Source organism: Fistularia commersonii, chromosome 5, assembly GCF_037954325.1.
Source record: "Fistularia commersonii isolate RoL2024-O1a breed Wild chromosome 5, RoL_Fcom_v1.0, whole genome shotgun sequence".
In the NCBI taxonomy this organism is placed as follows: Eukaryota; Metazoa; Chordata; class Actinopteri; order Syngnathiformes; family Fistulariidae; genus Fistularia; species Fistularia commersonii.
In genome coordinates, this window is record NC_141288.1 from 1096042 (window position 1) to 1123713 (window position 27672).

Genomic DNA, 27672 nt, shown 5'->3' on the forward strand with positions numbered 1-27672 from the left:
TACTGGTACTGGTGAAAGGATGACGGGTATTTAACAGCATCAACACCTGAAATGTAGCAAAGCTTTCTGTACAATTTAGTGCCAAATCCAGTCAGTAAGTAAAATTGTGCAATAGCAGGGGAGAAATACATGGATTTAAATAAGTCACCAATAGCAGACCTGGGCATTTTAGGACATCCAGCCTGCCAAACTATTTTCTTTGAATATTTTAACAAGTATTTTCAATCCATATTGAATTTAGAAACTTGTTTTTTCCTTTTGTTTAATTTTGTGGATGGATGGATGGATGGATGGATGGATGGATGATTAATGATTGATGGATGATTAATTATATAATTATTATTAATTTTAAAATTGAAATAAAATGCCAAAAAATTGAAATATCTAAATTGCAATTTTCATTTTGTTCACCGAGTTGGCCCATGCGTAAAAATTCAATAAGAAATTTGTCCCACCAGCCAAAATAACTGCCCACACCTGGTAAATAGTATAGAATACAGTAACAGGAGGATGGGTTTGATTGTAACTGTGCAAAAAAGACAATACAAAAAGTGCAAAATAGTGCAATACGTTGTGAGAGTCTAGTGTTTTGGGGACCTCTGAACCCTGTGTCATCATTTCACACACACACACACACACACACACACACACACACACACACACACACACACACACACACACACACACAGTGACGTCGATGCTTCAGAGGAGCCTATTTCCAGAGCGAGGATCTAGGATTTGCCTCTGGATCACCACCCTGCCCCTCCCCCCTCCTTGTGTGGCCACTAATAATGACCTCCAGTTACTTCCGAGGGATTAGCAAGCATTTCGCTAGGAATACGAGAATTTCGCGTTCGGAGAGCTGGAGGTCAGGGTAGGAAGTGGAGATCTTTTGGAAAGAAGGAGTGGAAGGAGTGAAATGCGATCGTCGGCCAGCCGACTGATCAAATCATGCACTTCGGGACGGCTCCTGGTTTCACCGCTTAATGTGATTCCTGCCGTTCTTCCTCCTCCTGTACGCTCTGGGTTTTTTCTTTTCTTTTTCTTTTTTTTGCAGACTGGTGTAAATCCGCTCTGAACCTCTGACAAACGTCCAGCCCGAAGGTGCCGCGAATGCATCTCGGGAGGCGTGAGTCACGAATGCTTCCACGATTGTCAGATTGTCACGGCCTCGGCTGCTCCAGGCGGTGGAGCTGGCGCCGACACACACACACACACACACACACTTTCTGCTAATGCCACCCCTCTGTTCATTCTGCATCTGTCTCCAATGTTTGTTTGTTTTTATAATCGCCGTCACCGCTCTTTTATACCTTCTTATTCCACAGCGCAGAGATAAAGCTACCATTTATGGTTTATCAGGCCTTTACTGATTTCATGCCGAGCGGTCACAAAACAAGCACAACCGGCACTTTGCGACGAGGATCGCCTTTCCTCGAAAACCGCTTGGGAGATGCAAACAAACGGGGCAAATCCCGATTAGAAATGAAATAATCGTCCCTGCGTTTGACTTTGCCGTGGCAGCAGGTGAGCGAGGTGAGGGAGCGTCATCAAGCGGGATGTAAATACAGCAGCCTGTGCTAACTAGATGAGGCTGGTGCCAGGATGTGTGTGTGTGTGTGTGTGTGTGTGTGTGTGTGTGTGTGTGTGGCTTTCCGTCTCACCGGGGCTCAGCCCTGCCAAACATGATGGTGTTGCTATTTTTTTTCCCTTCCTCTTCCTTAGCAGCGAAGGCTCAGCGACTAAAAAGGTGGCACTTAAAAATAAAATAGAAAAAGCATTGGAGGACGAGTGGGAAGGGATGTGGAGGGGAATCATTTGCGTTTCTAAAAGACAGGTTAATTTGTTCAAAGCTATTTTGTAATCAATAGAAAAGAAAAAAGAGAAATGTTGTTGTTGCCCAGACCTGCTTGGATGGACACATTAGAGATGAGCTGCCATTGAGTTGTGCAGAATCCTTCTTCTACTTATGTTTAGCAAAAACCTAGCATCGCGCTAGCGTTATCAAATACTGTTATATAATGTAAAGAGCGCGCCTTTATATCGGCCGCACCTGCTCATTTTTAAAAGAATAAAGAAATTGCACATAAATAAAACGCAAAACTTCTAAATCAATAAATGGCGGTTACATCTAAAACTACCAGAACGCAAATTCTTTTGTTCCAGAACAGATGCCGAAAAGCCGAAAAGTGGTGTGTACGCAAAAAGCGCAAAACGGCTAATTATCGTAAAATGCGAGCAGGTTTGTCGAAACGGTTTCTTTCGTCCGCTGCGACGGTGTTAGTGGAAGGAAGCGACCGGAATAAAACCGATAAAACCCGATAAAAACCCATCGATTAGCCGCATCCTTGTAAAAGCCAGTTTTCAAAGCGTCTGAAAAAAGTAGCGGCTTATTTTCCAGAATTTACGGTACACATTTGGGACATAAGGCACCATTCCAATTAGCTGTAATAAAAAAAAAATGTCTCCAATTTCCCAATTTGGGATCAATGAAGTTGTAGCTTCTCTTATCTTACACAAATAACACTGAAATCAACCGCATCTGATATGAGGAAACAACAAAAAGTACATATACACGGATATATATTCATAGGTTCATGATCTACACTGCTTCCCAGCACTGCACCAGATGATCGCAGGACCAAAACCACCCACCCTCTTATTTGTACATCGTAGAAACGTAGCATCTGTATGTATTTACAGCGATCTCTCGCTATAACGCGGTTTACTTTTCACGGTTTCGCTACTTCGCGGATTTGCATGGTGCATTGTGTTCTGCATTCTGATTGGCTCAAAAGTCACTCCGCTTCTTCTCTTCCTGTGCGTCAATAACGTCGCAGTTTAATATGTGCACGTACGTAAAACAGCTTGACAAATTTACATGACGCACGCGCAAATTCTCTTAACATTTCGAGTTTCTCTAAAACCCATAATGTTGACAAAACGCTCTGGAGCGACAAAAGGGCCCAAAAGGCAGCAGAAGATGCTATCTATGGCAGATAAAGTTAAACTTCTGGACATGCTAAGGGAAGCTAAAAGCTATGCGGCTGTAGGTCGGCATTACGGAATGAATGATTCTTCCGTTCGTTCCATTAAGAAGGAAGAAAAAAACATAAGGACGACAGCAGCGATAAGTTTGAATTAGGATATATAATAATTGTAAAAAAAAAAATAAAGGTTTCTACTTCACGGATTTTGCCTATCACGGGTTATTTTTGGAACGTAACCCCTGCAAAAAACAAGGGTTTACTGTATGTTGCGAAAAAGGATGAAAGTTCAAATCAAAATTTGATTCCGCCCCCCATCCCCCGAATACCGTATTTTCACGACTATAAGGCGCACATAAAAGTCTTTAGATTTTCTTCAAAATGTGCGGCGCGCCCTGTGTGCCTAGTAGAGAACACCATGAGAACATTATAGGGGGAAGTGTGGGTGTTGATTGTGTATAAAAGAACGGGTATGTGCGTTATGAGGATGAGGACTTAGATGGGTTTGATTGATGACGATTAGCGGTAAAAAAATGTGAATACCAAACTCAGTTTAGTTCCCGCTCTATTTTTAAAAACGCAAACTTGTACTCTTGTGTGTGTGTTGTTGTTACGTTAATGTTAAAGAGGGAAGCGTGAGCGTGGATTGTATATAAAACCTGCGCCTTATAATCAGGCGCGCCTTATGTGTGTGTTAAATACAATAATAGCAAAACATAACTGAGACTGCGCCTTTTAGTGCCTTACGGTCCTGAAAATACGGTACTAAGTTGTGACTGAATAACATAAATAAAATACAGAATAAAAATATATGACTTCAGGAAATCCAGTTGATTTATTTTGCCACCAAAGCATGGGCGACCCATACATATAAAACAGAAATAGTTATTTTCTCTTTTTCTTTGCTTTTAAATCTACCAGCTCTGTGCCCCGTATAGGAGCACAGAAGTTGTCTGAGGATTTGTTTTGCATAATTGACAAACACTGACAGACGCTGCATGTTTTTTGTTTTTTTTTGCACACACACACACACACACACACACACACACACACACACAAACACACTTTACCGTCTAAAAATATCCCCGGAATTGAGGCTTTCCAATGGAGCCATGCAAGGGGTGGAGGGGTGCTGGTGGTTTGGTGCAGCAGAAGGACCTTTTGAAAGGAGGAAGCATGAAAGCAGGGACACAAAAGGCGCCATAAAAGACGGGATCCAGAGAGAAAGAGAGTAAAAGAGAGAGAGAGTTGCCCTGCAGTTGCTTCTGTTCTGGACTCTGCGGTTCATTTGTGGCTATTTCTGTAGCTCCGGCCTCCTGGGCGAGAGCGGCAGAAGCTGCGGGGCGACCGGACGGTCCCGGCGAAGAGCGAAACCCCGGCGAGGCGCCGAGCAGATGGAAGGAACGCCGCCCGGACGCCACGCTCACATCGGGAAGGCCGCGTCCGTAACGCTCGGGTCGGACGACGGCGGAAAAGCACGGCGGAGGCCGGAGGGAACGCGGATGGAACGCTAACGATCGATGCCCGATCATGAGTCTGGTTTTCTAGAGTTAAAGAAAGTAGAAATGACTGCAGCGCTCTGTAAAAGCGGGCGTGTAGAATAATAGAAGGCTTGACGACCGATCCCTTTTCTCAATCGTCCCCCGGTCAGGATCCCCTCTGCCTTGTGCAACGATAAGGACCTGAGCTAGGAAAGCGCCCCAAACCCAAGAAATGCTAAAAAAAATAACGTCCGTGCCGGGAAAAGAGGGATAGAAGAGATTAGGACTCTTAATCCTCGCTCTCAGACTTCTTTCGGACGAGTGTGTCTGAACACCTGGGTCGCCATACACTTCAACAAAACCAACAACATTTGCATACAATTAGACTTTCTAATAAGGGAGTAGGTGTCCATTTTATAATCATTTCATTTCTGGAGACCCACCAAAGACCTGCTCAGGAACCCAAGGACTCATTTATCATCCTCACTTTAGCAAAGGATTATTATAATAATGTGAATAAACAGCAGCTTTCAATAACCGATGTCAGCTTATATAACGCTTTCAACACTTCACACTGGATTATAGTCCACCATTCACACACACACACACACACACACACAGCAAGGCGCTAACCAGAGCAGCCGGAGAATCTCCGTAGGGCCGAGAGGAGGACGTTGAGGAAGCTCCTCAGCTTCATGGATGTCCATCACCTCCATCCAGGAGGTCTTTCCTACCTGAGGCTATCAGACTTTTTAATTCCTCTCCCTTCAGCCGCAGGGAATCTTAAAATCTTAAAATAGAAAAAAAGAAAAAAAATCTCACCCACTTACTGTCAATTGTAATAATTTATCCGTATATATGTTCATAACTGTGCAATATTTCATAACAGCTACATGTAGAATATTTTTTCATACTCTTGTGCACTCCTTATCTTTCACTTTATAGTTTATTTGGATTTCTTATACTCCCTTTTCCTCTTTTTTTACTGTTTGTACAATTTTCTACTGTTATTTATTATTGTTATATTTTTCTTGTAAATCTGGCACAACAAAACCGGAAACCCTGAACGTGAACGTTTGAATGCATCTGTATGAGTTCTCCATGAATGAGTGAATGTCCTCTCGACCAATGGCGGCGGAGAGATAGGCTCCGCCCCCTCTGGACTCAGGCTCCGCCCCCTCTAGCGCAGGAGAGGCCGTGCACATCATGAATGGAAGAATCTTGCTAACGCCTGAATTACTTTGCTTTTCCTCCAAATCGCATCAACATGCGTGGGTGATGTTTTGAATCACCAATTATTACACACACACACACACACACACACACACACACACACATTTCGACAAACGCTCCCTCACAGCAAAGGAGAGGCGGTGGATCTGAGCTTGTGATCGGGAGGTAAAAGGAAGCTTTTAAAAGGCAGAGAATAAAAAGAAATAAAATAAAAAATAAATAAAATAAAGAAACAGGAAACGGATCTGAGACGGAGAAAAGATGCCGCTTTTCCTTCTGGGTTTCTGAATTTCTGCGATCGCCATGAGGTGGTTAGAGTTGCCCTTCACACACACACACACACACACACACACACACACACACACCAAGCCAGGGGTGAGTAATTAATATTTTACAAGGGGCCAAATGAGAAGCCTGAATGGTGTTGGAGGGCCGAACCCATCGTAACTTCAACTTATTTCTGCTCAGGATGAATTATGCCGCCTTGTAAAAGGCAATAAATTACAAATCCTGGTTAGCTGCCACCGATTATCACAATAATAAAATAATCTTTCATCAGTGTTCTGAGAAGTATACTAAAGATATGAAATGTATTAATTTTATGCAAAAAGCTGTGATTTTTCTGAGTGTTATTTGCTTCAGGGTTCAAGAAAAAACATCCGTCTGAAAACAATTTGCTTTTTCTGGTGATTTTGCAGAAAGTTGCCTTGAAAGCTGCATTTGTTGTTGTGCAAAGCTTTAGAAAAATACCCTTGTTGGTTTTGCGGTTTTGTTTGCAAAATATCGAACAAAGTCTTCGCGTCGATTTGCCGATTCAAATTGTAATCCTCATACATCGCTTCGCCCTCGGCTTCTATAAACAAATATTTAGCGACCCATGTCTTTGTTGAAGACGCGCCGTTTGGCATCAACTTGTTTTTTTGGCGTGAGCTGACGTCTGGAGGGGATAATCTGCTGGCGTCCATCGAAAAAACAAACAAAATAAGGCACCGTTTTCTAAACTGGAGCGACACACTTGTATAACTTTACTTGATCAAGATAAAATACCGTATCTTAAAAACTCCATGTTTTATCAGGCACCTTATAATGCCTTATTATAGGTGTGCAAAATTGGCTCAGGCTGGGAATCAACCAGTCAACCTTCTGATTCCAGCCGCCTCTAGTTGGGATTTTACATAACTTTTGCGTCATCGTTGTCTAAGGAGGACGTGGATTCGTGTCGACGACGGCGACCCCTGAATGGAGCAGGCCGAAGGAAAAGAGGATCTAGCAATTAGCGCAGCGTTTGCAGGAAATGACAACGGACGGGCAGAAGATTACAAAAACGTCTGCAGGAAATTACCTGAGATTTTATCAGAAAATTCTGCATGCGATTAATCGAGAACCGGTAAAAGTAAAGTTGCTTTGAATTATTCCTAAAAATCAGTGTGAAATGATGAAGATGCCGACGGGGAAGGAGATGGAAATAATTTGATTTAAATGAACAAGTCAGGGTTTAAAAATGACATCGGCTGCGTTCGTCACAACTCGAATAGAAATTCTGCCATTATATTAACAAGATTAATATTAGTAATACATGTCACAAATAGTATTACTATAATGAGAGAATAGAGTAATAATATAAGGAGTAATATTAATAATAATTGTTATTATTGTCATTATTATAACAATAATATAAAAAAAGGATTAGATCAGGGGAAAAGCCGATTATATTTTTCCAATGATCAAAAAGTCAGATCATCGTCGTAATCTTAAAGACAATAAATAGATTAAAAAAAAATGAATGAATAAATAAATAACATGTTTGATTATTTCTAATTTGAAAGATGAATTTACAGAGTTTTTCCCCCAAATCATCTGGTCACATTTTGCACAACAAAATAATAAAATAATAATATAATAATAATAATAATAATAATAATAACAACAATACAAAATAATAATAGCACATCATTAATAATAATAATAATAATTTAAAAAATGACATCCGTGTCCATCCCAGAGCTGTAAACCTGTATATGTCTATGTACCAGTGGTAAAGGAGGTGCTGCGTGAAGGTTGGCAACGGCCATCACCATCTCCATCCAGCCTTGTTTAACAGCACGCCGTCACACACGCATGCAATCTCACACACACACTCACACACACACACACACACTAACGCATATGCGATATAATGAGCACTTGCTGACGGACGGCGTGATGACGGAGAATGATGACACAGAGGAGAGGAGCAGCACGTAGGAGGTGGATGACTCCACCGGGAGGCTGTGGTTCTGTGTGTGTGTGTGTGTGTGTGTGTGTGTGTGTGTGTGTGTGTGTGTGTGTGTGTGACTCACAGCTGGATTCCACAGGGGCTCCTCTCCATTGAGATTTCACTCCAATCAAAAAGAGTACTATTGTTTTTCCGCACTCACACAGGATTCACCCCCAGCGAGGCCGTCATTTACCATCACCGTATTTACACACTCGCTTACGGACGTGCCGGCCGGCAGCGGCCCGAACGTGCATCTCCACGAGGCCTTCACCGTTTCATAACATCAAGCATGGCTGGGAGAGCTCACACTTTAGTGGGAATCTACGGGAGGTTCAGCCTTTCGATGCAATGATTCGGTCACTGACGTTTTCACTGATCTGAAAATGCGCTGAGAAAAATGTCGGTTCAGAGAGCGAGTCGACATGTTTGCCTGTTCCAACGTTCATTCTTTCATTCACATGTCAAACATTACCATTGCCGTCATGAGAAACCCTTAGAAGGTCTAAGACGAGTGAAATTTAACTAGATGTCTTCAAGAACTGCCATCTGTTGGTGTTTCTGTGTGGGCTAGAAAGCTAAGCTAAGCTAAGCTTAGGACCAGGAAGGAGTCCATCAGAGGGCCACCACATGGTGGATGTTCTGGAGATAAAAAGTCACATTGAGATGGTTTGGACATGGACAGAGGAAGGGTGGAGAAGATCTGGACGCTGAGGCTGGAGGAGGTGTGAGGACCAGAGAGGAGGCTCATGGAAGTTGATGCAGAGGGAGGGGTTGAGATGATTGGCTGTGGAGACACCACGAAAGGAGGCGCCCGAAGAAGAAGAAAACGATGAACGGGAAGAGACGAGAGGAGCTCCTCGTATCTCGCGAGCCCGATAACCTTATATTGAAACGACACAAACACTATAGCTCGGACCGCTAACCGCTAGCATGAGCCGCATCCTGAGGAATCGCTGAAGCAGAAGCCCCGTTTTTGGCCTCCGTTCCCTCGACATACTGATCCTACAGCATCCAGCGCCATCTGCTATTCCTTATAGCCAGGGCTGGACACACACACACACACACACACACACACACAGGACGCGTATTCTGTTTCAGGGTCAAGTGTCCGTTGTTTCAAGCGACGACGGCAAACAACCTCGCTCGTCTTCGCATTTCTTTCCGCGTTATCGGCGACCGGGAGCGCGTCGACGGCGACCCCTCATCGGGCGGTCGAGTGTGTTTGGAGGTTTTTGTCATTCGGGGCTGAACTACGTCGCTGAGGAGCGAATCTTTTCCGTTGCGCTGCTGCGAACGCTCCCGACGGCGTCTCAACCGTGACCTATTTCAATGAAACACGGAGGGGATGTTCGCCTTCTATTTATACACGACTGGAAGCATAAATTAGCGCTAGCGCGGCGTACCGGGAGCCGTGAAGCAGCAGATTCCGAGCGCCTCCGGCGCGGCGTCTTACCTCTCCGAGGTGGGGGGTCGGGTTGAATCCGCAGGTATTGCAGATGGTCTTCTTGCACTCGGTGCAGAGGCTGTAGTTTGGCGCGAGGGTCGAGCCCAGGTTCAGCTCGGCGCTACACAGAGGACAGCTCTGCCGGGCGGCGGGCGCCGAGGGCGGTCCGGTCGCCGCCGTCTTCCCGCCGCGCTCCACCGATGTAGTCCTGGCGGGTTTCTTGGGTTTAGCCGGCGGGGTGTCGGGAGCGGAGTCCGAATCGGGCGGGGAGCCGGGAGCGGAGAAGGGGGAATCCGGCGGCGAGCCGGGGCCGGAGTCCGACGGGGAGCCGGGCTCGGAATCGGGGGGCGACGCCGGCGGAGAGTCTTCAACCTTGGCTTCCTCGCCGGTGACGAGCGTGGTGGCCGACGTCAAGAGAGACGACCCAAAGCTGAACATCTGCGAGGCGGCGGCGGGCGGTTTGGTCGCCTCGGACAAACCCCCGAAGCCTCCGAACAACTTCCCGGCGACGGACTCCTCCTGCTTGGCCGCGGGCTGCGCTTGAGGCTTGGACGAGTCCATCAGGCCGCCGAAGCCGCCGAACAGCTTCCCCGTGACGGACTCGGCGGGCTGTGAGGACGCGGGAGGTTTGGCCGCGTCCGTGAGCCCTCCGAAGCTGATGCCGCCCAGCCCGCCGAAGAAGCCGGACTCCTGTTTGGCTTTCGCCGGCGACTGCTGGGGACTGGACCTCTGCTGAATGGGCCGGCCGGTCTTGGGGTCCAATTTGGGGGACCCCGCCAACGAGGAGCCCGGAGAGAGCGGTCCCGGAGAGGTGGACCCCGGGGATTTCTGCCTGGGCGTCGTCGGCGGCGTTAATCCCTGGTCGCTGGTGCTCTGCTGTTTTATCAGCAGCTTTCCGGGCTTCCCCGGCGCCCGTCTTTGCGGCGAAGGCGGGGCGGAGCCTTGCTTGGGCTTGGTCATACCGGGGGGATCCGCGCCCCCCATCGCCCGCTGCATCTGGCAGTTTAGACACAGCCACTCTTTACCCTGGGCAAACAAACGACGGGGTTAGACCGGACGCCGGCGAAGACGTGTAATTTTGCGACGGCGAGAGTAATTACGGCGTACGAACGAGCAGGCGTGACCGATTAAAGCTGGAAATAAGCGCGTGGTTTTTTTTTTTTTTTTTCTTGTTTGCCGGATAAGAGACACATTCAGAGACGTGTCCATTAATTAGGACGTTTGAAATGATGGGGAAATCCCATTTCGCTAATCCAAATTACCGCTCGCGGTATGAAATTCTTCAAATCGTGAATCTCCGGCTCGGAGCTCGGCGGACGGTGAGAAAATGTACTTCTCTTTTGTTTTTAAGGACAGCTCGTTTTAACTTGGCTTATTCTCCACACCATATTTATTGATGTTAAACCAGCTTTGGTGTTTTTTTTTTGGGGAGGATATAATTTAATGAACGCACGCCACAGATTGTCTTAGCGCCGAGCATTCATTGCGAGTCAAGGCACATCGGCAAACACGACGTGGAGTTCTTTGTTTAGAGCTTTACCCCGCGTTCGAGGACACCTGCGTTCCGGCATTCTTCAAATGATAGAATACCAAGAACAAGGCGGGTTCACTTCCCCTCACGTCAATAAAATCGAGGCTTTCTTTAGAAACGCCAACTCGGACCTTCCGCCGAGAGGCCGACCCCCGAACTTTGACCTACGTTGCGATACGATTGCGAGATGAAGCCGGAGCAGAAGGGGTCGGGTCGCTGCGCTGTGCCAGAAACGCGACCCGACGGCGTTTACTCTCCGTGCTTTTCCAGCGTCCTCGCTGGCCGGCACAGGATGATCCCGTGACCGTGGCGTGAGTCACCTTAATCAACATGCCTCGGGTCCACGTGGCCCCCGAGGTACTTGCGATAGCGTAGCGCTCTCAGGAGTCGCGGCTGCTCGCCCAACTCGGAGGTGGACTTTGTTTGGCTTGTTGAGTTGAGCCAACGGGACGTTACGCGAAATATCCTTCTTGTTATCGTCGTTATTGTGGCAGGAAAAGACACGACTTATGAAAACGGCTGACTAAACGAGGTCTTCAGATTACAGAAGTTCTCGATAATCCCCGCGGACAGTGGATTATGTCGGAAAACTAACAGCGGCATTGAAATGCTTACAATCGACTTGAGCAATCGTACGATCTGTGCACTCGTGACAAACGTGTTCACAAAAGGAAGGATTAAGTTCTTACCGCCGAGTCCGGGGGGCTGAACCCACAGAGGCTGCAGACCTGGTTCTTGCACTCCGTGCAGTTATTGTAATTGGGCGGCTCCTTGGACCCGGCGTTCAGTTGGGTCGTCTTACACAACGGACAGAGTCTACCTCCGGCCTTTCCAGCTTCCTGCTGACCGGGAGGTGCTCCGCTCTTAGCTGTGGCCCCTGGCTGAGGCCCAGGTCCCGGTGGTCCTTGCTGCCTGGTTCCTTGTTCCGGCTGGCCTGCTTTTTGTTGCGGAGGACCGCTTTGTTTGGCAGCTTGACCCGGTGGTCCTTGACCCGGTTTTGGTGCCTGTTGCCCAGGGGGTCCCTGTCCCGGCGCGCCCTGAGCTGATTTCGGCCCCTGACCCGGTAGTCCTTGACCCGGCCCGGGGGCCTGCCCAGGGGGTCCTTGGCCAGGAGGACCCTGAGCTGGTTTGGGCCCCTGCCCTGGTGGTATCTGGCCTTGCTTGGGTCCCTGTCCAGGTTGCCCTTGCCCCGGCTTTGGTCCCTGTCCAGGTACGCCCTGGGCCTGTTTCTGGGGTCCTCCCTGCTGTGGTCCCTTTGAACCTTGGACTTGTTGGGGGCCCTTCGGACCAGGCCCTTGTTGGGGACCCCTCGGACCAGGCCCTTGCTGGGGACCCCTCGGACCAGGCCCTTGCTGGGGACCCTTCGGACCAGGCCCTTGCTGGGGACCCTTCGGACCCGGCCCTTGTCTAGGCCCCTTACCTGTTGGCTTTCCTCCCTGATTTGACTCGGATCCTGCATCTCCCTCCTCTTCATCTCCAAACAGTCCAAACTTGGGGATGTTGACAGCGTCGCCCATCGAGGTTATCGAAGAGGAGACGGAGGAAGTCATGGATGACACGGCGCTGAGGGGGTTGGCCCCGCTGAGGAAGCTGGAGCCAAACATACCGGTGGACTTGCTGTCGGCGTCTTTTGGCTCCTGCCGGAATCTGGATTCGAAAAGGCTGAGGGACGAGGGGCTTCGGCCCGGCTGGGGCTTGCCAGCCGGACCCTGGTTGAAGGCGTCTACAGTGCGACTCTTGCTGAGACCCGCGGGGCCCTTGGAGGCCCCTACCTGCTGGGGTCGCTGCTGGGCATCAGATTGAGAAGGTCTGTTGGACAAAGAAAAGAAAATGGTTTGTCATTGCTGTTCACACCCTCATAATCAACACATCTACGGGCTCTTCACTTCTTGTAATTCCCATATCTGCGAATCGGTCTTCCTCAGTGTTTGCTTGGGATCGGCTTTGATAAAGAATGCAATGAAAAGGATGTTTCAAACACCATCACATGCAATCCCTCGACAGAAGTGTACATGTTCTGAGGGTTTGAGGTACTTGTCAGCTCACAGTGGTTGCTGCTCCCCTCTCACCCTGAATTGTCCCGACATGAGAAAGAGTTCATACTTGTATGTCTCGATGATGTGTGAAGGACAGGGTTGCATGTCTCTATGTGTCCTTGTGTTGGACAAGTCCAGGGGGAACGACATCAAGAAACAAAACCATCAGAGGAACAACGCAAGGCCATCCAGTGTGACGACCACACCTGAGTAATGGTCGAAACAGCGGAAGGACTACCTGACTCTGACATGTTGTCCAATTCCTTCTTCTTCTTCTTTCCCTTCAGGGGTCTCCACCAGTCCACCTTCTCCATGTAACTGTATTCTCTGGATCCTCCTCTCTCACACCAACTACCTTTAAATCCTCTCTCAGAACATCCCTCCATCTTCTCTTTGGTCTTCCTCATGACCTCCAATTCCAGCATCCGTCTACCAATATGTTCACTGTAATGACCCAACCATCTCAGACCTTCTCTCAAAAACATCTACCATGTGCCGTCCCTCTGATAAGCTCATTCCTGATCCTCTCCATCCTGGTCGCTCCCAAAAAGAACCTCCACATCTTCATCTCTGCGACCTCCAGCTCTGCCATTGGTCATTGTCAGTGTTTGTAGACCATCTCACCAGTGTCTCCTCCACCTTTCCTTTCCTTCTGGCTGATGTTCTTCTATCTGACACTTTTCTCCACCCATTCCAACCCGCTGGAACCCGTCTCTTCACCTCTTCTCCACTGCTCTGGACCGTTGACCCCAAGTACCTGAAATCTTCTTGATCTCCACTCCCTGTAGCCTCACCGTTCCACCCGAGTTCCTCTCATTCACACACATACATCCTGTCTTGCTGCGACTAACCTTCATTCCTCTCCTTTCCAGAGCATACCTCCACCTCTCTAGATGTTCCTCCACCTGTTCCCTGCTCTCACTACAGATCACAATGTCATCTGCAAACATCATGGTCCGTGGAGATTCCTGTCTAACTTCATCTGTCAGCCTGTCCATCACCACTGCAAACCAGAAGATGCTCAGAGCTGATCGCTGACGAAGCCCCACCTCCACCCTAAACTTCTCTGTTACACCTACAGCACGCCTCACCGCTGTCTCAAAGCGAGCATACATGTCTCATCTCTGCAATCAGTCTATTCGCTTAATTATTCCTGCTTTTAGAAAAGTCTGTCCCATAAATCGCCAGTGTAAGAACAAACCCAGCTCAATGTTTACGAATTTATGTTATCGTATGACATCTGACAACTCCAGAGTCAACATTTCCGGGTCAGACGACCTCAATTGCCGAGTGTGACGAACACTCGGCGACGAACAAAAGAGGAGATGACGACGGCGGCGGCTTGTATGGCCTTTTCTGACACATCAGTGAGCACGGCGCAATCCAGCCCCTGCAGCCTCGCAACGCCGGGCCTGAACCGACGAGGAAGCTGAACGCGGTCGGGTGACGCGGAGAGTGTATCGCTGAGATAAAGATGGTGACGGAGATGCTTTTGTTAGCTTCAGCAGAGAAGGAGGAGGGGGAGGAAGTCAATGCATTGCCGAGCACAATGTCAACAGAAGAGCCCCTCGCGGGGAGGTCCCCGTGGAAGAGACGGCCTGCCGGGATTCTGAAATGTAATTGACAAACGTCGGGTGTTTGCACACACAGATACAGGAGCGTCACACACACACAGACACACACACGCACGTCCACCTCCCGGAAACGAAGGCGTTAATGTGTGTATTCCGGCTTGGTCGCCCGGAGCGCCTGCAAGCGCTTTCAGCACCGCGGACAGCGACGACACCAGACCAGGAGATGTGCCGTTTTAGATGAAGGGATGGAGGAGGAGGAGGCGGGAAGCAGGAGGCGTGACATTAATGCTGCTGTTCTATTAATAGTCATATTAATATTGATGCCCCCCCCCTCCACACACACACACACACACACACACACACACACACACCCAGCTCAGGCATTAATAACAACCCTCTTCCCAATTAGAGCCAATTAAGACCGAGCATACAACGTCTGCCCCCCATCCAGGGAGCTCCTCTTTCCCTTTGCGATTGGAAGCGGGATTTGTTGTTTTTTTTCCAGCATGTTGGGTTTTTTTTGGGTTTTTTTAGGGGGGCGGGGGGGGGTATCAGCAGCTTTCCTACACCCCCAACACACGAGAGAAAACCAAGACTTTGTTTTGCTGGATTTCAAGGCGTCGCTCGGAAGGGGGAAAAAAATCACTTGGCACGACAGATTTTCCTACCCAGCAGGCATTTCGAGCATTTCGCACCAACACTGGAGGTGTGTCTCCTACGCTATGATCTCACACACACACGAAATCCAACGATATGGAATCGCTCCTCCAATAAAACCATTGTTTGCTCCCAAACACCGACTGATCGGCCGGGTGTAACACGGCTGCAAATGATTGCATGCAATGAGCAAATTAAACAAAATGACTGTCCTCCATTTACTCCCCACACACACGACGCTGGACTGAACCTGCACACGCACACACACACACACACACACACACACACACACGGATGCATGCAGGCGGTAGGAGCCCTGCCTTCGTGGGGCCGCGGCCCCGGGCCTCAGCCCGCCGTGCGCCCCTTCCACGGCCGCGGCCAGCCGCCTGCGCTGGGCCTCGCTGAGCCGGCTCAGGTCCACCGGTTCCCCGCCGGGGACCCGCACGAAACCGCCGGCCCCGTCGGCCGCCAGCCCCTCCGGCAGCGGCCCGTCGCCTCCGTCCAGGCTCGCCTCGTTCCCCATGCCGCTCGGCTCGCCGTCTATCTCCGGGAAGCGGACCGCGGGCGGCGTCCCTCGACGTCTCGGCGCATCTCGGGTCTCGTCTAGCGCGGCGCCTCCTCCCTCCCCGTCCCCGCCTCCGCGGCTCCGCCGTGTTTTTGCGAGTCGCGCATCCCCGCAGCTGCACGCCAGTCACCGCCGTCCGCCTCTGCGTGGGGCTCTGGGCGCTGGCGAGCGTCACGCCCACGAACGACCCACTTCCGGCTAGCCTCGCACAATAAAAGCAGCGCCTCTGCGCGCAAATCGAGCTCAGTCCGACACGGAAATGACATGATTTAATGCAGGTTCACGAATTAAATCATTAATCCTGCACTTGGGGTCGCTGGGTACTATTCGTCCGTTCACAGCAGGTCATAAGACCCGATTAGTAACACGAAGATTGCATCATGTTTGCCTCTACAGCGAAAAATAAAGCTTTAGTCAAGTAACTGCCCTGAGCATTAATTGTGTATCTTTCATTAATTGCCCAAACGGATGTTCAAACATTATTACTATTGAGAGGAATTCACAATCCGCTCCTCTGCGGTCCGTTTCCGTTTTTTTCCCACCCTCGGGAGCGGTTCGACCTTCATCGGCTTGGGGTTTTATTTTGAAATGAGCGCTGTGACACATCCGGTTGTCTCTATGTAACAAGCGGGCGCTTGACGTGCGTAGCCTCCGCCGCTCTCTGCGCATGCTCCGCCTCTGACAGGTGATCTGAAGACATCGGCGGAGGAAAATGTCTTTTTAAAGGGGCCTGCTTGGGCTGTTCGAGCAGAGCAATGGCAGAAAACCACTGACATGCGGGGTCAAACATGCTTTCGCTGCCTCTGCGGGCCGAGGATGGCCTTTGAGCAGACGTTCCACCTATATTGTTGTTTTTAGTGTGCAAACGTTCCATGTGAAATCATTAAATCACGATGCTAACAGTGATGATGATTTGCGAGATCAGATGTCATCGCACAAGCGCCGCGGCCCGCTGGTTTCCAGCGATGCACTTAAAAAATACCACCGCGTGCATGGGTATCTCCAAAGCCAGCTCCGACAATTTGGTTACGACGTGAAGCCGGGGCACGGCGGATATTAGATTTAGCTTCCCTTTTGCTGGGAATATGAACAGCCAGCCAGCAGGCGCAGGGAGGATTAAATCATGTCGGCTCTGCTGCGCATCAAGCAGATGTGTTGCGATCTGACAGCCAGCGCTCATTTGTTGTGCGTCTGCCGGCCTGCGGGGTGCATGTGTCCTCGGCGCTCCGGCGCCCGTCCAGCTCCTCGTACCTGAGCGGGGCGGCGGCAAAACTGGGCGATGGAATCCGTGAGGGGAAACAAACAAATAAACAGCTCGTTCGTCATCGTCTGCAGCTTCTCGGCACCGACGACCGCGCGGTTATTTCAAATGAGATGCAGCGGAGACTCCCAGACCAGGCTTGTGTAGGAGATGCTTTTAAAGAGATGTTTTTTTGCTTTGTAGCCAGACAGCGCTCTTCTATCTGCTCATTAAAAATGGAAATTTGACCTAGAAGATGATGGGAAAGTTGATAGAGCCAAGGGTTAGAAATAATCTACCAGCTGTCTTCTTCTTCTTCTCCCTTCAGGACGCGATCATCTGCGTCCATCTCACTGTCTTCTCTCCATCCTCTCTGGTCTTCCTCCAGACCTCCTCCAACCTCAGCGTCCTTCAACCCATCCCTCTTCTGTCCATCTCCACACCATCTGAGTCTCCAGAACATCCCTCTGATGGATTCCTTCCCGATCCTCTCCGTCCTCCTCACTCCCGAAGAGGAACCTCCAGCTCTTCCTCCTGTCTTCTTCTCAGTGTCTCCAAACCAATGAGCTGATTGAAAAGTAAAACAGGAGGAATTCCAGCGCGAGCATGTCAAAAAAAGACCAACGACTTGACGGAGAGCTGAGGTGATGTCACACCGGATGAGCGTCGGAGCAGGTGGCTCCATCTTCAGCGCTAACTCCAGTCCCAGCTGGGCGTTTCAGGAGATCGCTGAAGATGCTGCGACAGCCGTTTGCTTCTCAAACTGGTTACTTTCAGATTTAGGGGGCTGTTCTTTGTATCTTTAGCGTTGTGGAACCGCGGTATCGTCTTGCAGACGTGTGATTTGGACACACACGGCTAATGCTACTTTCAGAAGCTAATCCAAACTGATGAGATCTCTAGCTCTATTCCTTCTTGGCGATGTTTAACAATGGAAAGAGCTTCTACGATCCTACGGGACAATATCATCACCGTCTGTCATGCGTGTTGGAACTACAGAACTGCTAGATTTGACTGACCGCTGAGAAAAATTTAAGATTTCTATTTAATTGTTAGTTTGTTTGGTGGAGGCGCATAGCGGTTAGCACTGCTGCCAGAAGGTCCCCGGTTGGATTCTCCATGGGGTTCCTCAGGGTTCTCCAAGTTCCTCCCACAGACCAAACACATGCAGGAGGTTCACTGGAAACCACACCTGGGCATCTTACGGCGTCCCCGTCAGTCAGAACATTAATGTTGAAATCTTCTTGCGGTGGCAACTGGACTTCAGTTTGTTCACTTGAAGACGTTTCAGGCAGAAGATCGGCAGAACGTCCAAGGGGGTTGTTATGCTAACAGGGGTGTCGTTCGTTGGGGACAAAGGAGCAACTTTTGGGGATTACCTGGATGAGATGATCCCCAAAAGTTGCTCCTTCACCACCGGAAGAAGAGTTCAACAAGAATGACCCATGATCTGGTTGACTGAGACCTCTACTTATGACAACAACACGTGTTCTCTTCACGTTCTCAGCCTTAGCATTGTGGAGAATGAATCAATGGATGAATCTACTGTAAATGAAACATGAAGCTGCTATCGCGGGATATAAATATCAAGCGAAGCCGCGCCGTAACATGATTACGTTTGCCAGACGAGGCCACCGGCTGCGGGCTGGTTTGATTTTCCACCGCGATCCCGGCGAGCAGCGATCAAACACGGGCCGTCACACCTTCACTCGGTGGAAAATGGCCTCCAATCAATTAGCGCCGCCGTCACATCGGCGACCCGCTCCCAAAACCCCTACTATTTTGAATATTCTACCTCCAGAACTTAAAGATGCATTCACTGAACTTACTTAACTACAGCCTGAATTATTATTGAATATGTAGGAACCACACACACACACACACACACTTGTTCCCTCTTGTTGACGTTAGCTTCCTCTAATCAACCGCATCATCTGAAGCAAACAGGGGTTGAGGATTCAAACGCCATTCATACAAACACACCTCCCTCCGCTTTCTGCTGTGGAATTTTAAATATCACATCCCAGTCTTTCCTTTTGTTTCCTTTCCTCCATCCCTTCTTTCCTCCATCCCTTCATTCCTCCATCCCTTCATTCCTCACGCTCCATGTATCTGTAGGTGGAGGTGCGTTTTGATGATAAATGATGGCAGAGATTATTGCCGTCCTTCTTCCTGCTGATTGCCGAAGCACGATATCGTCCTCTATGCTGTGCAGCTCTCTCTCATCCACATATTCCCATAAAACACACACACACACACACACACACACACTGAGGTGTTCAGTCAAGCAAAACAAACACATTAAAACCAGACAGAGAGGACAGACGGGGGGACAGGGAGACAGACACAACAATGGTAGAGGGTAGTCATAAAAACTGAGCTGTTCATAAAGACACACACACACCATAAAAGAAATGGACATAAACTCAGTGATCGCGTGTGTGTGTGTGTGTGTGTGTGTGTGTAAAAGTAGCACGCCTCGCCCGAGGCCGCTGTAACTCGACTCTGGTAACCAGATAAGACGCGCTGTATGCCGTTCATTAAATTTTGAATGCTCGGTCGGGGGTTCGACACAAAGAGGGGTTTTTTTTCGGAGCGTCGGCGTCTCGGAGAAGAAAAACAAAAAAACAAAAGCTCCCCGTCCGTGAGCGGAGACGCCGTCAGACTGCAACAGGTCCCCTCGCCGAGATAAAACTCTCCGACGAGACAAGTTACATACCTTCCCTCCCGAGTGTGTATCCTTGAGCGTTCTGGTGCGACGAGCTGCCGAGCGACCGGCGTGTAATTTCTGATATATTAGCACTGAGCCGCTCTCATCCCTATTAGCAACCTGGCATGCGTCTAATTCCGCCGCTTTCCCTCTGACCAGTGAGACGACGCCTACTAAAAATACCTTTTAAAGTCACAGCGGCTTCCGCTCGGCCTTACTACCGCTAAGCACGCCTTCTGACGACACACACACACACGCACACACACACCTGCAGACAAAGAGGTCCCTCTAATCCTCTTCTGAGACGGACCAATCGAACGCGCCCTCTTCACGGTAAGCTGTTTTCTTATGTGCGGCGCCCGGACTCCTGCTGGAAGTCTCCGAAACGAGCACCGGCGGGGTCATGTGGACTCGCCGGCGATCAGCTGAAATGACAAAAAAAAATACAAAAAGACACTTTTACTCACAAGAAAGACAGAAAATCGCTGCCGGCGCCACTGAGATGCAGCGACCATCGGCAGCAGCTATCCTACATTGCAAGAAATGCATTATCGTTGGAGAAATCATCTATTTCCACATCCTTTCAACCAGTCCTGAACACACACACACACACACACACACATGCGCTCCCGATTGAGAGTCAGAGTTACATAAGTCCTTTTGTTTCGTGGAACCGAGAATCCAGACCCGGCGCGGAAGGTGTTGTGAAATATTGATGTTTTAAATTCTTCTCAGAATCTTCCTGTGGTGAAGATGTTTTAGCCTCATCCCAGAAGATGCGACACTTTTCTGCATTTCCGTAAGGAGCCATCAGAACCTGGACTCGGCCAAAACCACGGTTGTTATATCGGGGATCTCCTCGCAGGTCACTGGAACTGAAGACGCCTCTGGGCTGGAACGTCTTCAAATGAAGAAATTCAAGTCTTGTTGCCATGACGAGACGATTCTGAGAAGAATTTCACATCTCGATACGTCACAACACCTTCTGCGCCCGGTCCGGATTCTCGGTTCCGCGAAACAAACGGGACTTTTATAACCGGAAAGATGGAGCGGTTGAGGGATCACACTCCTGCTTTCAGGGGCGTCCTCACAACATTTTAATTTTTTTTTAACCGAGACCATTCTGACAGAGGGCGCGATTGAAATCCGTCTCTTTGGGATGTTTTTTTTTTTTTTTTTTTTTTTTTTTCGGCAGGACGTGGTTCAGGCGAAGGGCGTGGGAAGGAGACTTTTACCGGGCCGTTAATAGGATTAAATGGAACGGCGCGTAGAAGCCAATCTGCAAAGCCACTGCGCCCAGAGGTTGACGGATGCACGGGAACAACGGTGCGAGCCGGCCGGCGCCCAGAGCCAGGAACCAAATGAAACCGCTCGGCGTCCGCGATGAGGCTTTTCATCATGGCGGGAGTGGATCGGACGGAGGCCGACGTCCAGGAACGGTGAACGTGATGCAAACTTTAAGGACATGATTAAAAGGATTTAATTGTTCATTGAAAATCAACCACGAGTTTCCCAGTTAAAGTGTTTTCGACCCCACTGATAATTCATATCTTCAGGTAATATTAAAGTCCTCAGACTGTTTTTTTTTTTTTTTTAATAAAAATGAGAGTTCTCCCCGGCCGAATTAGAATGCTCTGCGTTAGCATAGAATACACAGTAATAAAATGAAAATGACTTCCGCGGCCTCCCGAACCGTCCCCACACATCTCCGGAGGCTATCGGACGCTGTTTAAAGGGAAAAATATTCATAATCACGAAAATGAAATGTCCAAATTTCCATAAATTTCTGCTCGCTGACACTAGAACAGGACTTTCTTTTCATTTTCAGGGTGTGGGCTCTGCAGGCCTGCAGGTTGTGTTCAGGACACCAGTGGGAATCCAACCAGAGACTTTCCGGCTGCGAGGCAGAGGTGCGAACCCAGGGGCCGCAAGGAGGTTCGATCAGGCCTGCAGGATCATTTGAAAGGGAAAAAATGCATAAATGGCAAGGATTTAATTTTTTTAATGAAGTGCAATTCAAGGATTTTCCTCTAGGGGGCGCACTGTTTTGGTCATAGTGAAAGACAAGTCGCATCAGTGAGACGGACCAATCAGCAGACGTTGTCAATGTGCCGTCTGCTCACACGCTACTCCCTCATTAGTCAAAATGTCGTTATCAAAACAGAGAAAAGTAGATGAAAAGTGTAGAATTTTCAAAAAAAATGGACGCACGGGAAACCTTTGTGCTTGGCGTGTTTGCGACAAGTTTCGGTTTTTAAGGAATATAAAACTCGGCGCCGCTGCGAGACTCATCACGGCGAAAGGACAACTTGCAATAGCTTGCGAGGACAAATGACAAGATATAAGATCAACCAGTCGCTGGCGGGTTCGAGGAAACAGCGTCCACTTTCACCGACAGCCGAGAAATCAGTGACGCCAGCTAGGTCAAAGCCAGCTAGCTAATTGCTAGTGAAAATCTGCAATCTAATGCTAGTCACCAGCTTCACTACAAATGAGTATGATGGAATTCTACTGTTCATGCAACTCCATGCATTTTCAGTACGTATTGTATGCGTTTGCATGTTTCATGGATGAAGTTTACACATTTACAGGCCAGGTGAATATTTCTCCCTTACACATTTAATAGCACTCTTTAGTTTGTAAGGTGTAGGCAGGGATTCAATTTAGATTTTATATGCAAATGTGGAAATGGTTTAAAAATCACTTTCTTTATCAGTCTGATTTAATCTTAAAAGTGCATTACTGTATTTTTCAATACCAATTACTTGTTAAAGTTTTGTGCCTTTGCAAGATCAGTGGGATCACTTGCAATGCAAACATGTGAATGATAAAATTAAATGACAGGTTTTTTTGAGGACATATGAGGTATTTCATTAGATGTTTTGTAAAAGGATTGTTCATTAAATTCGAAGATTTTCCTCATGTCCTCGTACTTCTTTACACCAAAACAGAGGAAAGACATAATATTTTGGTTATTTATTGCTGAGTATGCTATTATTTTAATGGTCCGGCCCACTTGACATCTACCTAGTCCAGCGGTCGGCAACCCGTCATCTTTACACTGCGGCTCCGAGTGGCTTGGAAAATGAATTATAAATATTTAATTGAAGTGTATTTCATTTGTGTTAATTCCTTTTTTTAACTTTTAGTTCTAAGTTGGAAGATTATTGTGATCTTGAAATATTAAATAAAATTAAATTTATTATTTCTCACCGCTCAAAATAACGTCACACTCGCAGCCGGTAAAGTCCCGATTTGCAGATGCTGTGCGCAGAAGTTCAGGAGCAGAAGTCCCATAAACCAGGTAAAATAAATATTTATGAAGATATTTTGCTAATATTTATTTTTTATTGTTTACTGACACAGTGATTTTTTACCCGATTTATTTCGAAAATTCAGGTCAAGGCTCCGCTAAACGCTCTGAAAGCCCAAAGCTCAAAATGAGTTCATTGCATAAATAAAATTAAATTTTCTCCGCAATACTTTGTGAATTTCAGAAGCAACACACTTGTTTATACAAAGTGTAAAGGTAATAAAAAGCAATATATACAGCGGTACCTTTATTTTAGACGTCAAACAGTAACTGTGGCTCCCGGTGTTTTCTTTTCCGAGGAAACCGGGTCCAAATGGCTCTTTGGGTGTTACGGGTTGCCGACCCCTGACCTCGGCCGTATGTGGCCGCCATGAGAAACGAGTTTGAGTGCAAACCCTTCCCCGCCTTCCAAACGGATGTCTTTCAGGAGATGGTCACGAAAAGAAAAGGCGCGGCTTAAAGGTGAGGGTCTACGCCAGCTTACCTCCATGGCTCCAGAGCTCCAGCTCTCTGAATCTTCACACAGACGCAGCGGTTTGCTCTCAGGCGGCGGCAGCTTGTGATCAGAACAGACGACAAGTCACGACTGAAAACCCCTCGCGTGAATTCAAGCTTCCAAGCAACGGAGCAACAAAGAGCTGTCGGGCCGTCTGACGGATCTCTGCGGAGAGAAAGGAAACCCGGTACCAGGAGCTTCTCCGACAACCCCGACGCAAAGCCAGGAACGGGGACGTCGGATTAGAAACGGTCACTTCAGACGCTGCTAAATTACTGCGTTTCTAAACATTTCCCATTTCCGTGTTCCGTCAAGAATAGCTTTAGCGGTGCAGCGGTTAGCGTGAGGTTCCTCAGGTGTTCTCCAGGTTTCCTGTCCCACCACCGGGAGGTTCAGTGGAGATCTTACATTGTCCATATGTGTGAAAATAAATGTATGGAAAAGCGAGAAATCACCCAAAAAGCTATCGGAAACGACCTCACCGACAAGTGGCGTCGGTCAATCATCAGCGGGGAATCGTGTCAACGCAAACCCGGCACGTGTTGGAAGCCACTCGGACGAATTCCACACTCGTAGGAAACATTTCAAACGAGTCCTGGCAAGTTGAAGATGCCGCCGCTTGCAAAGATTACCAATGTTTCCATATTCAAGCTGCTAGAAAAGGACAATTCTTTTCAAAGTTACCAGAGTGTCTTTGAAACTAAATCCGAGTAACATGTCAAACACCATTTGGCAGGACGGCCTTAGATATCTGCGCAAGAGATGGCGAATAATTATTCTCGACCCGTTTGTTCAAAGCTTGAATAGGAAGGTCGAAAAAGAACATCGGTTTCTATTCCCCGGTTCACGGCCGTCATGATTTAATTCCTCCGAAAATGCTTCTTTTGCTGTTTTCTATCAAGCCCTACATGTTGCTCAGCTTTGATTGGGGTGGTTCAAAAAAATAAAAGGGCTTTTAATATAAAAGTGCTATTTTAATCAGAATAATGGTGCACTGTAAGTTCAGAGATGCTTCCTCTTCTGCACGGGACGTCACCACAGATGTGCTGCTTGATGCACCATTAGATGTTCCTCACAAATCCGACGCCGGTCGGTTTGCAGGCCCGTTAACGCCAAACCCGGATTTCTGGAATTTTGCGAAAAAAACAACTTCCAGGTACAACGGACACGTGCATGAAGCTAACGGTGGCGGGAGGAGAGAGGATCCATTTAAAACCTAACAAAGGAAGCGTCGAGGTCAAGCAGGAGTGAAGTCTAAATGCCACCCAAGTCCTCACCACCACCAACACACACACACACAAATCATTAACCACTGACATACACACCTGTTGTCAAGGTAGTGCGTCATCGGCGGCGGCGTCACTGCTTCCCAACGAGGGGATTCGTCCCTCGGGTCTGATGAGTCACGCTTATGGAAAATTCCAAGGAGACGGTGGTGAATAGAGACATTTGAAATCCCGCTCCAGAACTTTCTGCCTGCCTTTCAAATCCCTCAACCAGATGCAGCGTTTGTAACGCGAAAGCTTTGGCGGTCCGTGAATGCGGCGCCGCATCGGGATTCACTCCGGCGGAGGTCATAGATCACCTCATCAACTCGGTTGACGGTTTGTGTGCGGTGATCTTTCACAATCACATCAGGATCGGGACGTTGGTCCTCATTTTGATGTTTAAATACAGATGATCTCCAAAACTGGGATATTTAAGGCGAGGGTGATTCCTGACCTTGTGGCTCCTGCAACCAAGACACATCCAAGTGCAACCAAGAAACATCCTACGCATTTGCGACCTTCAACATTTTCACAAATAAGAATAATTAAAAAAAAAAAAAATTGGATCGTTTATACATCTACTTTTTTTTTTTTTTTTTACTGTTTATACAATGTCGCACTATTATTTATCATTGTTATGTTTTACTTGAAAGCTCTGGCACAACAATTTCCTTTGGAATAAATAAAGTTGTTCTTATTCTTATTCTTACTATCTTTGTCTGGTGAATCTGTTACATGATGAGATGAGTGCATCATTTTCTTCTTCTTCTTTACTTTTCCCTTCAGGGTCTCCACAGTAGATCAACCTTCTCCATGCAACCCTACTCTCTGGATCCTCCTCTCTCACACCAACTTCCTTCATATCTTCACCCATCAATCTTCTCTTTGGTCTTCCTCTGGACCTCCAATTCAAGCATCCTTCTACCAATATATTCACTCTCCCTCTTCTTTTCATGACCCAACCATCTCAGACCGTCTCTTCAAAACATCTGCCATGTGCCGTCCCTCTGATGGACTCATTCCTGATCTTCTCCATCCTGGTCACTCCCAAAGAGAACCTCCACGTCTTCATCTCTGCGACTTCCAGCTCTGCCTCCTGTCTTTTGTTCATCGGTTTGTAGACCATCTCACCACCTGAACTACATGTATACACTATGTGGACAGAAAGGGGGGTTCAACATGACGTGGGTCCACCTTTTGAGCATGAAATTTTCCAAAATGTCTTAATATGCTGAAGCTGTCCGTGTTCCTTATGGAACCAAAATCACCACTCCACCAAACTTCACACTTGGCACAATGCAGGCAGACAAGTAGCGTTCTTCTGGGAACCGCCAGACCCAGACTCATCCATCACATCGCCGGACGGAGAAGCGCGATTTGTCACTCCGGACAACACGTCTTCACTGCTCTCGGGTCCAGAGTTGGCGTGTATTGCGTTGCACTTGGTGATTCAGCAGCTCGGCCATAGAAACCCCTTTCTATGAAGCTCTCTGCGCACTGTTCTTCAGCTCATCTGAAGGCCACGTGAAGTTTGGAGGTCTGTAGCAGAAAGTTGCCGGACTCTTGGCACTGTGCTCCGCAGCATCAGCTGACCCCGCTCCGTCAGTTTACCTGGACGAACCCTTCATGGCTGAGTTGCTGTCGTTCCCAAACACCTCCATATTCTTAAAATCCAGCTTCCTATCACAGTTCCACGCTGGAATTCACCAAGCTCCTGCGAGCGACCCATTCTTTCACATATGTTTTTAAAATCAATCACTCTGCATGTCTAGGTGCTTGATTTTATACACCTGTGACCTCGGAAGTGATCGAACACCCGATCCCCCAGTATTTGGATGGGTGAGCCAATACTTTTGGCCATATCGTGTATGTATACATGTGCGAAACATACTTGGATGCAGCAGATACGTATTTTTTGTCATTTAGATTGAAGGTCACTGAGTTCAGGAGTCTAATCTCTGTTGTTCACAGCAGGACATGCGAACTCGAAGGGATTAACGTGGTTGATTGCCAAGAGAGGAGGACGGAGATAGAGCCGTGAGACATGAGGGGAGATATAATACATTGCGATATCCTGTTTTGCACCACTTAAATTAGCTAACGGAAGCTTAAAAAACTATCGCTCAAAGGGACTTTTGCAAGTCAACGTCTTCCCTCGGTCGGGGAGAAGCTCCTCCACGGCTCCCTGGATGCGGCGTCTTCTGCAGCAGCTCACCTGCAGGGCTCCTAATCACGCTGTCCAAGAGGATTAATGCACTCCTGTTCCTGACAGAGCAATCTGGCACACCTACGCCGGCCCGACGGACATAAATTCCCCTGCGTGTCGGCTGTGCGAGTGTTTCAGTGCGGCTCTGCTTTCGGTCGCGGTTTACGCTGCGAAAAAAAAAACAACACGGGCGGAGAAGACAGTTGAAGTGGAGTTCAGAGATTTATGGGTGTTTTTAAAGGGAGCCGGAGGGAGGGAGGCGATCGGGAGATTAAGAGCGATGGGAAACAGGGAGCTAAGGGGAACTCGCGGAAAACACAAAGCGACGCCTCGCTGATGTCTATTCAATATACAACGTGATTTGGTGGGAGAGAAAGAAGAGGCCAGACGCTGGCCGTCGTCCCGCAGATGACCTACATCCACTCCCTCCTTGCCCACGGACTTGGTTTCCACGTTCCAGAGGAAGAGCTTGTAGGCAAGAAAGGATGACTCAGAGATTCTGAATGGAGGCCGCTTTCCGGAGTCGTGAGGAGCTTTGGAGACGAGCGCACATCCGACACAATATGTTCAGTCTCCCATATTTCAATGATTAATCGACTGCATTAATAAGATGAATGAACGCCCGCTCACACCGACGGGCTCTCTTATTTAACCTTTGCAAAAGTGTTAACCTT

At 48.2% G+C, this 27672-nt stretch overlaps 1 protein-coding gene across 7 annotated transcripts in view; it reads right to left on the reverse strand.

The window, feature by feature from the left end:
* The window catches only part of pcloa (piccolo presynaptic cytomatrix protein a), a 59309-nt gene extending 43486 nt beyond the window's left edge, over nucleotides 1–15823 (reverse strand). For 6 of the 7 annotated variants that reach the window (XM_086146296.1, XM_086146299.1, XM_086146295.1 and 3 more), the window contains exons 1-2: nucleotides 11623–12736; nucleotides 9412–10428 (exon numbers count right to left, since the gene is read on the reverse strand). In XM_086146296.1, coding sequence (XP_086002422.1) covers nucleotides 9412–10428; nucleotides 11623–12537 — 1932 coding nt within the window. In that variant the 5' untranslated portion in view covers nucleotides 12538–12736. Of the gene's footprint in view, nucleotides 1–9411; nucleotides 10429–11622; nucleotides 12743–15520 lie in introns of those variants that run through there. The other variant, XM_086146301.1, reaches the window with a different exon arrangement.
* Nucleotides 15824–27672: the final 11849 nt, after the last annotated feature.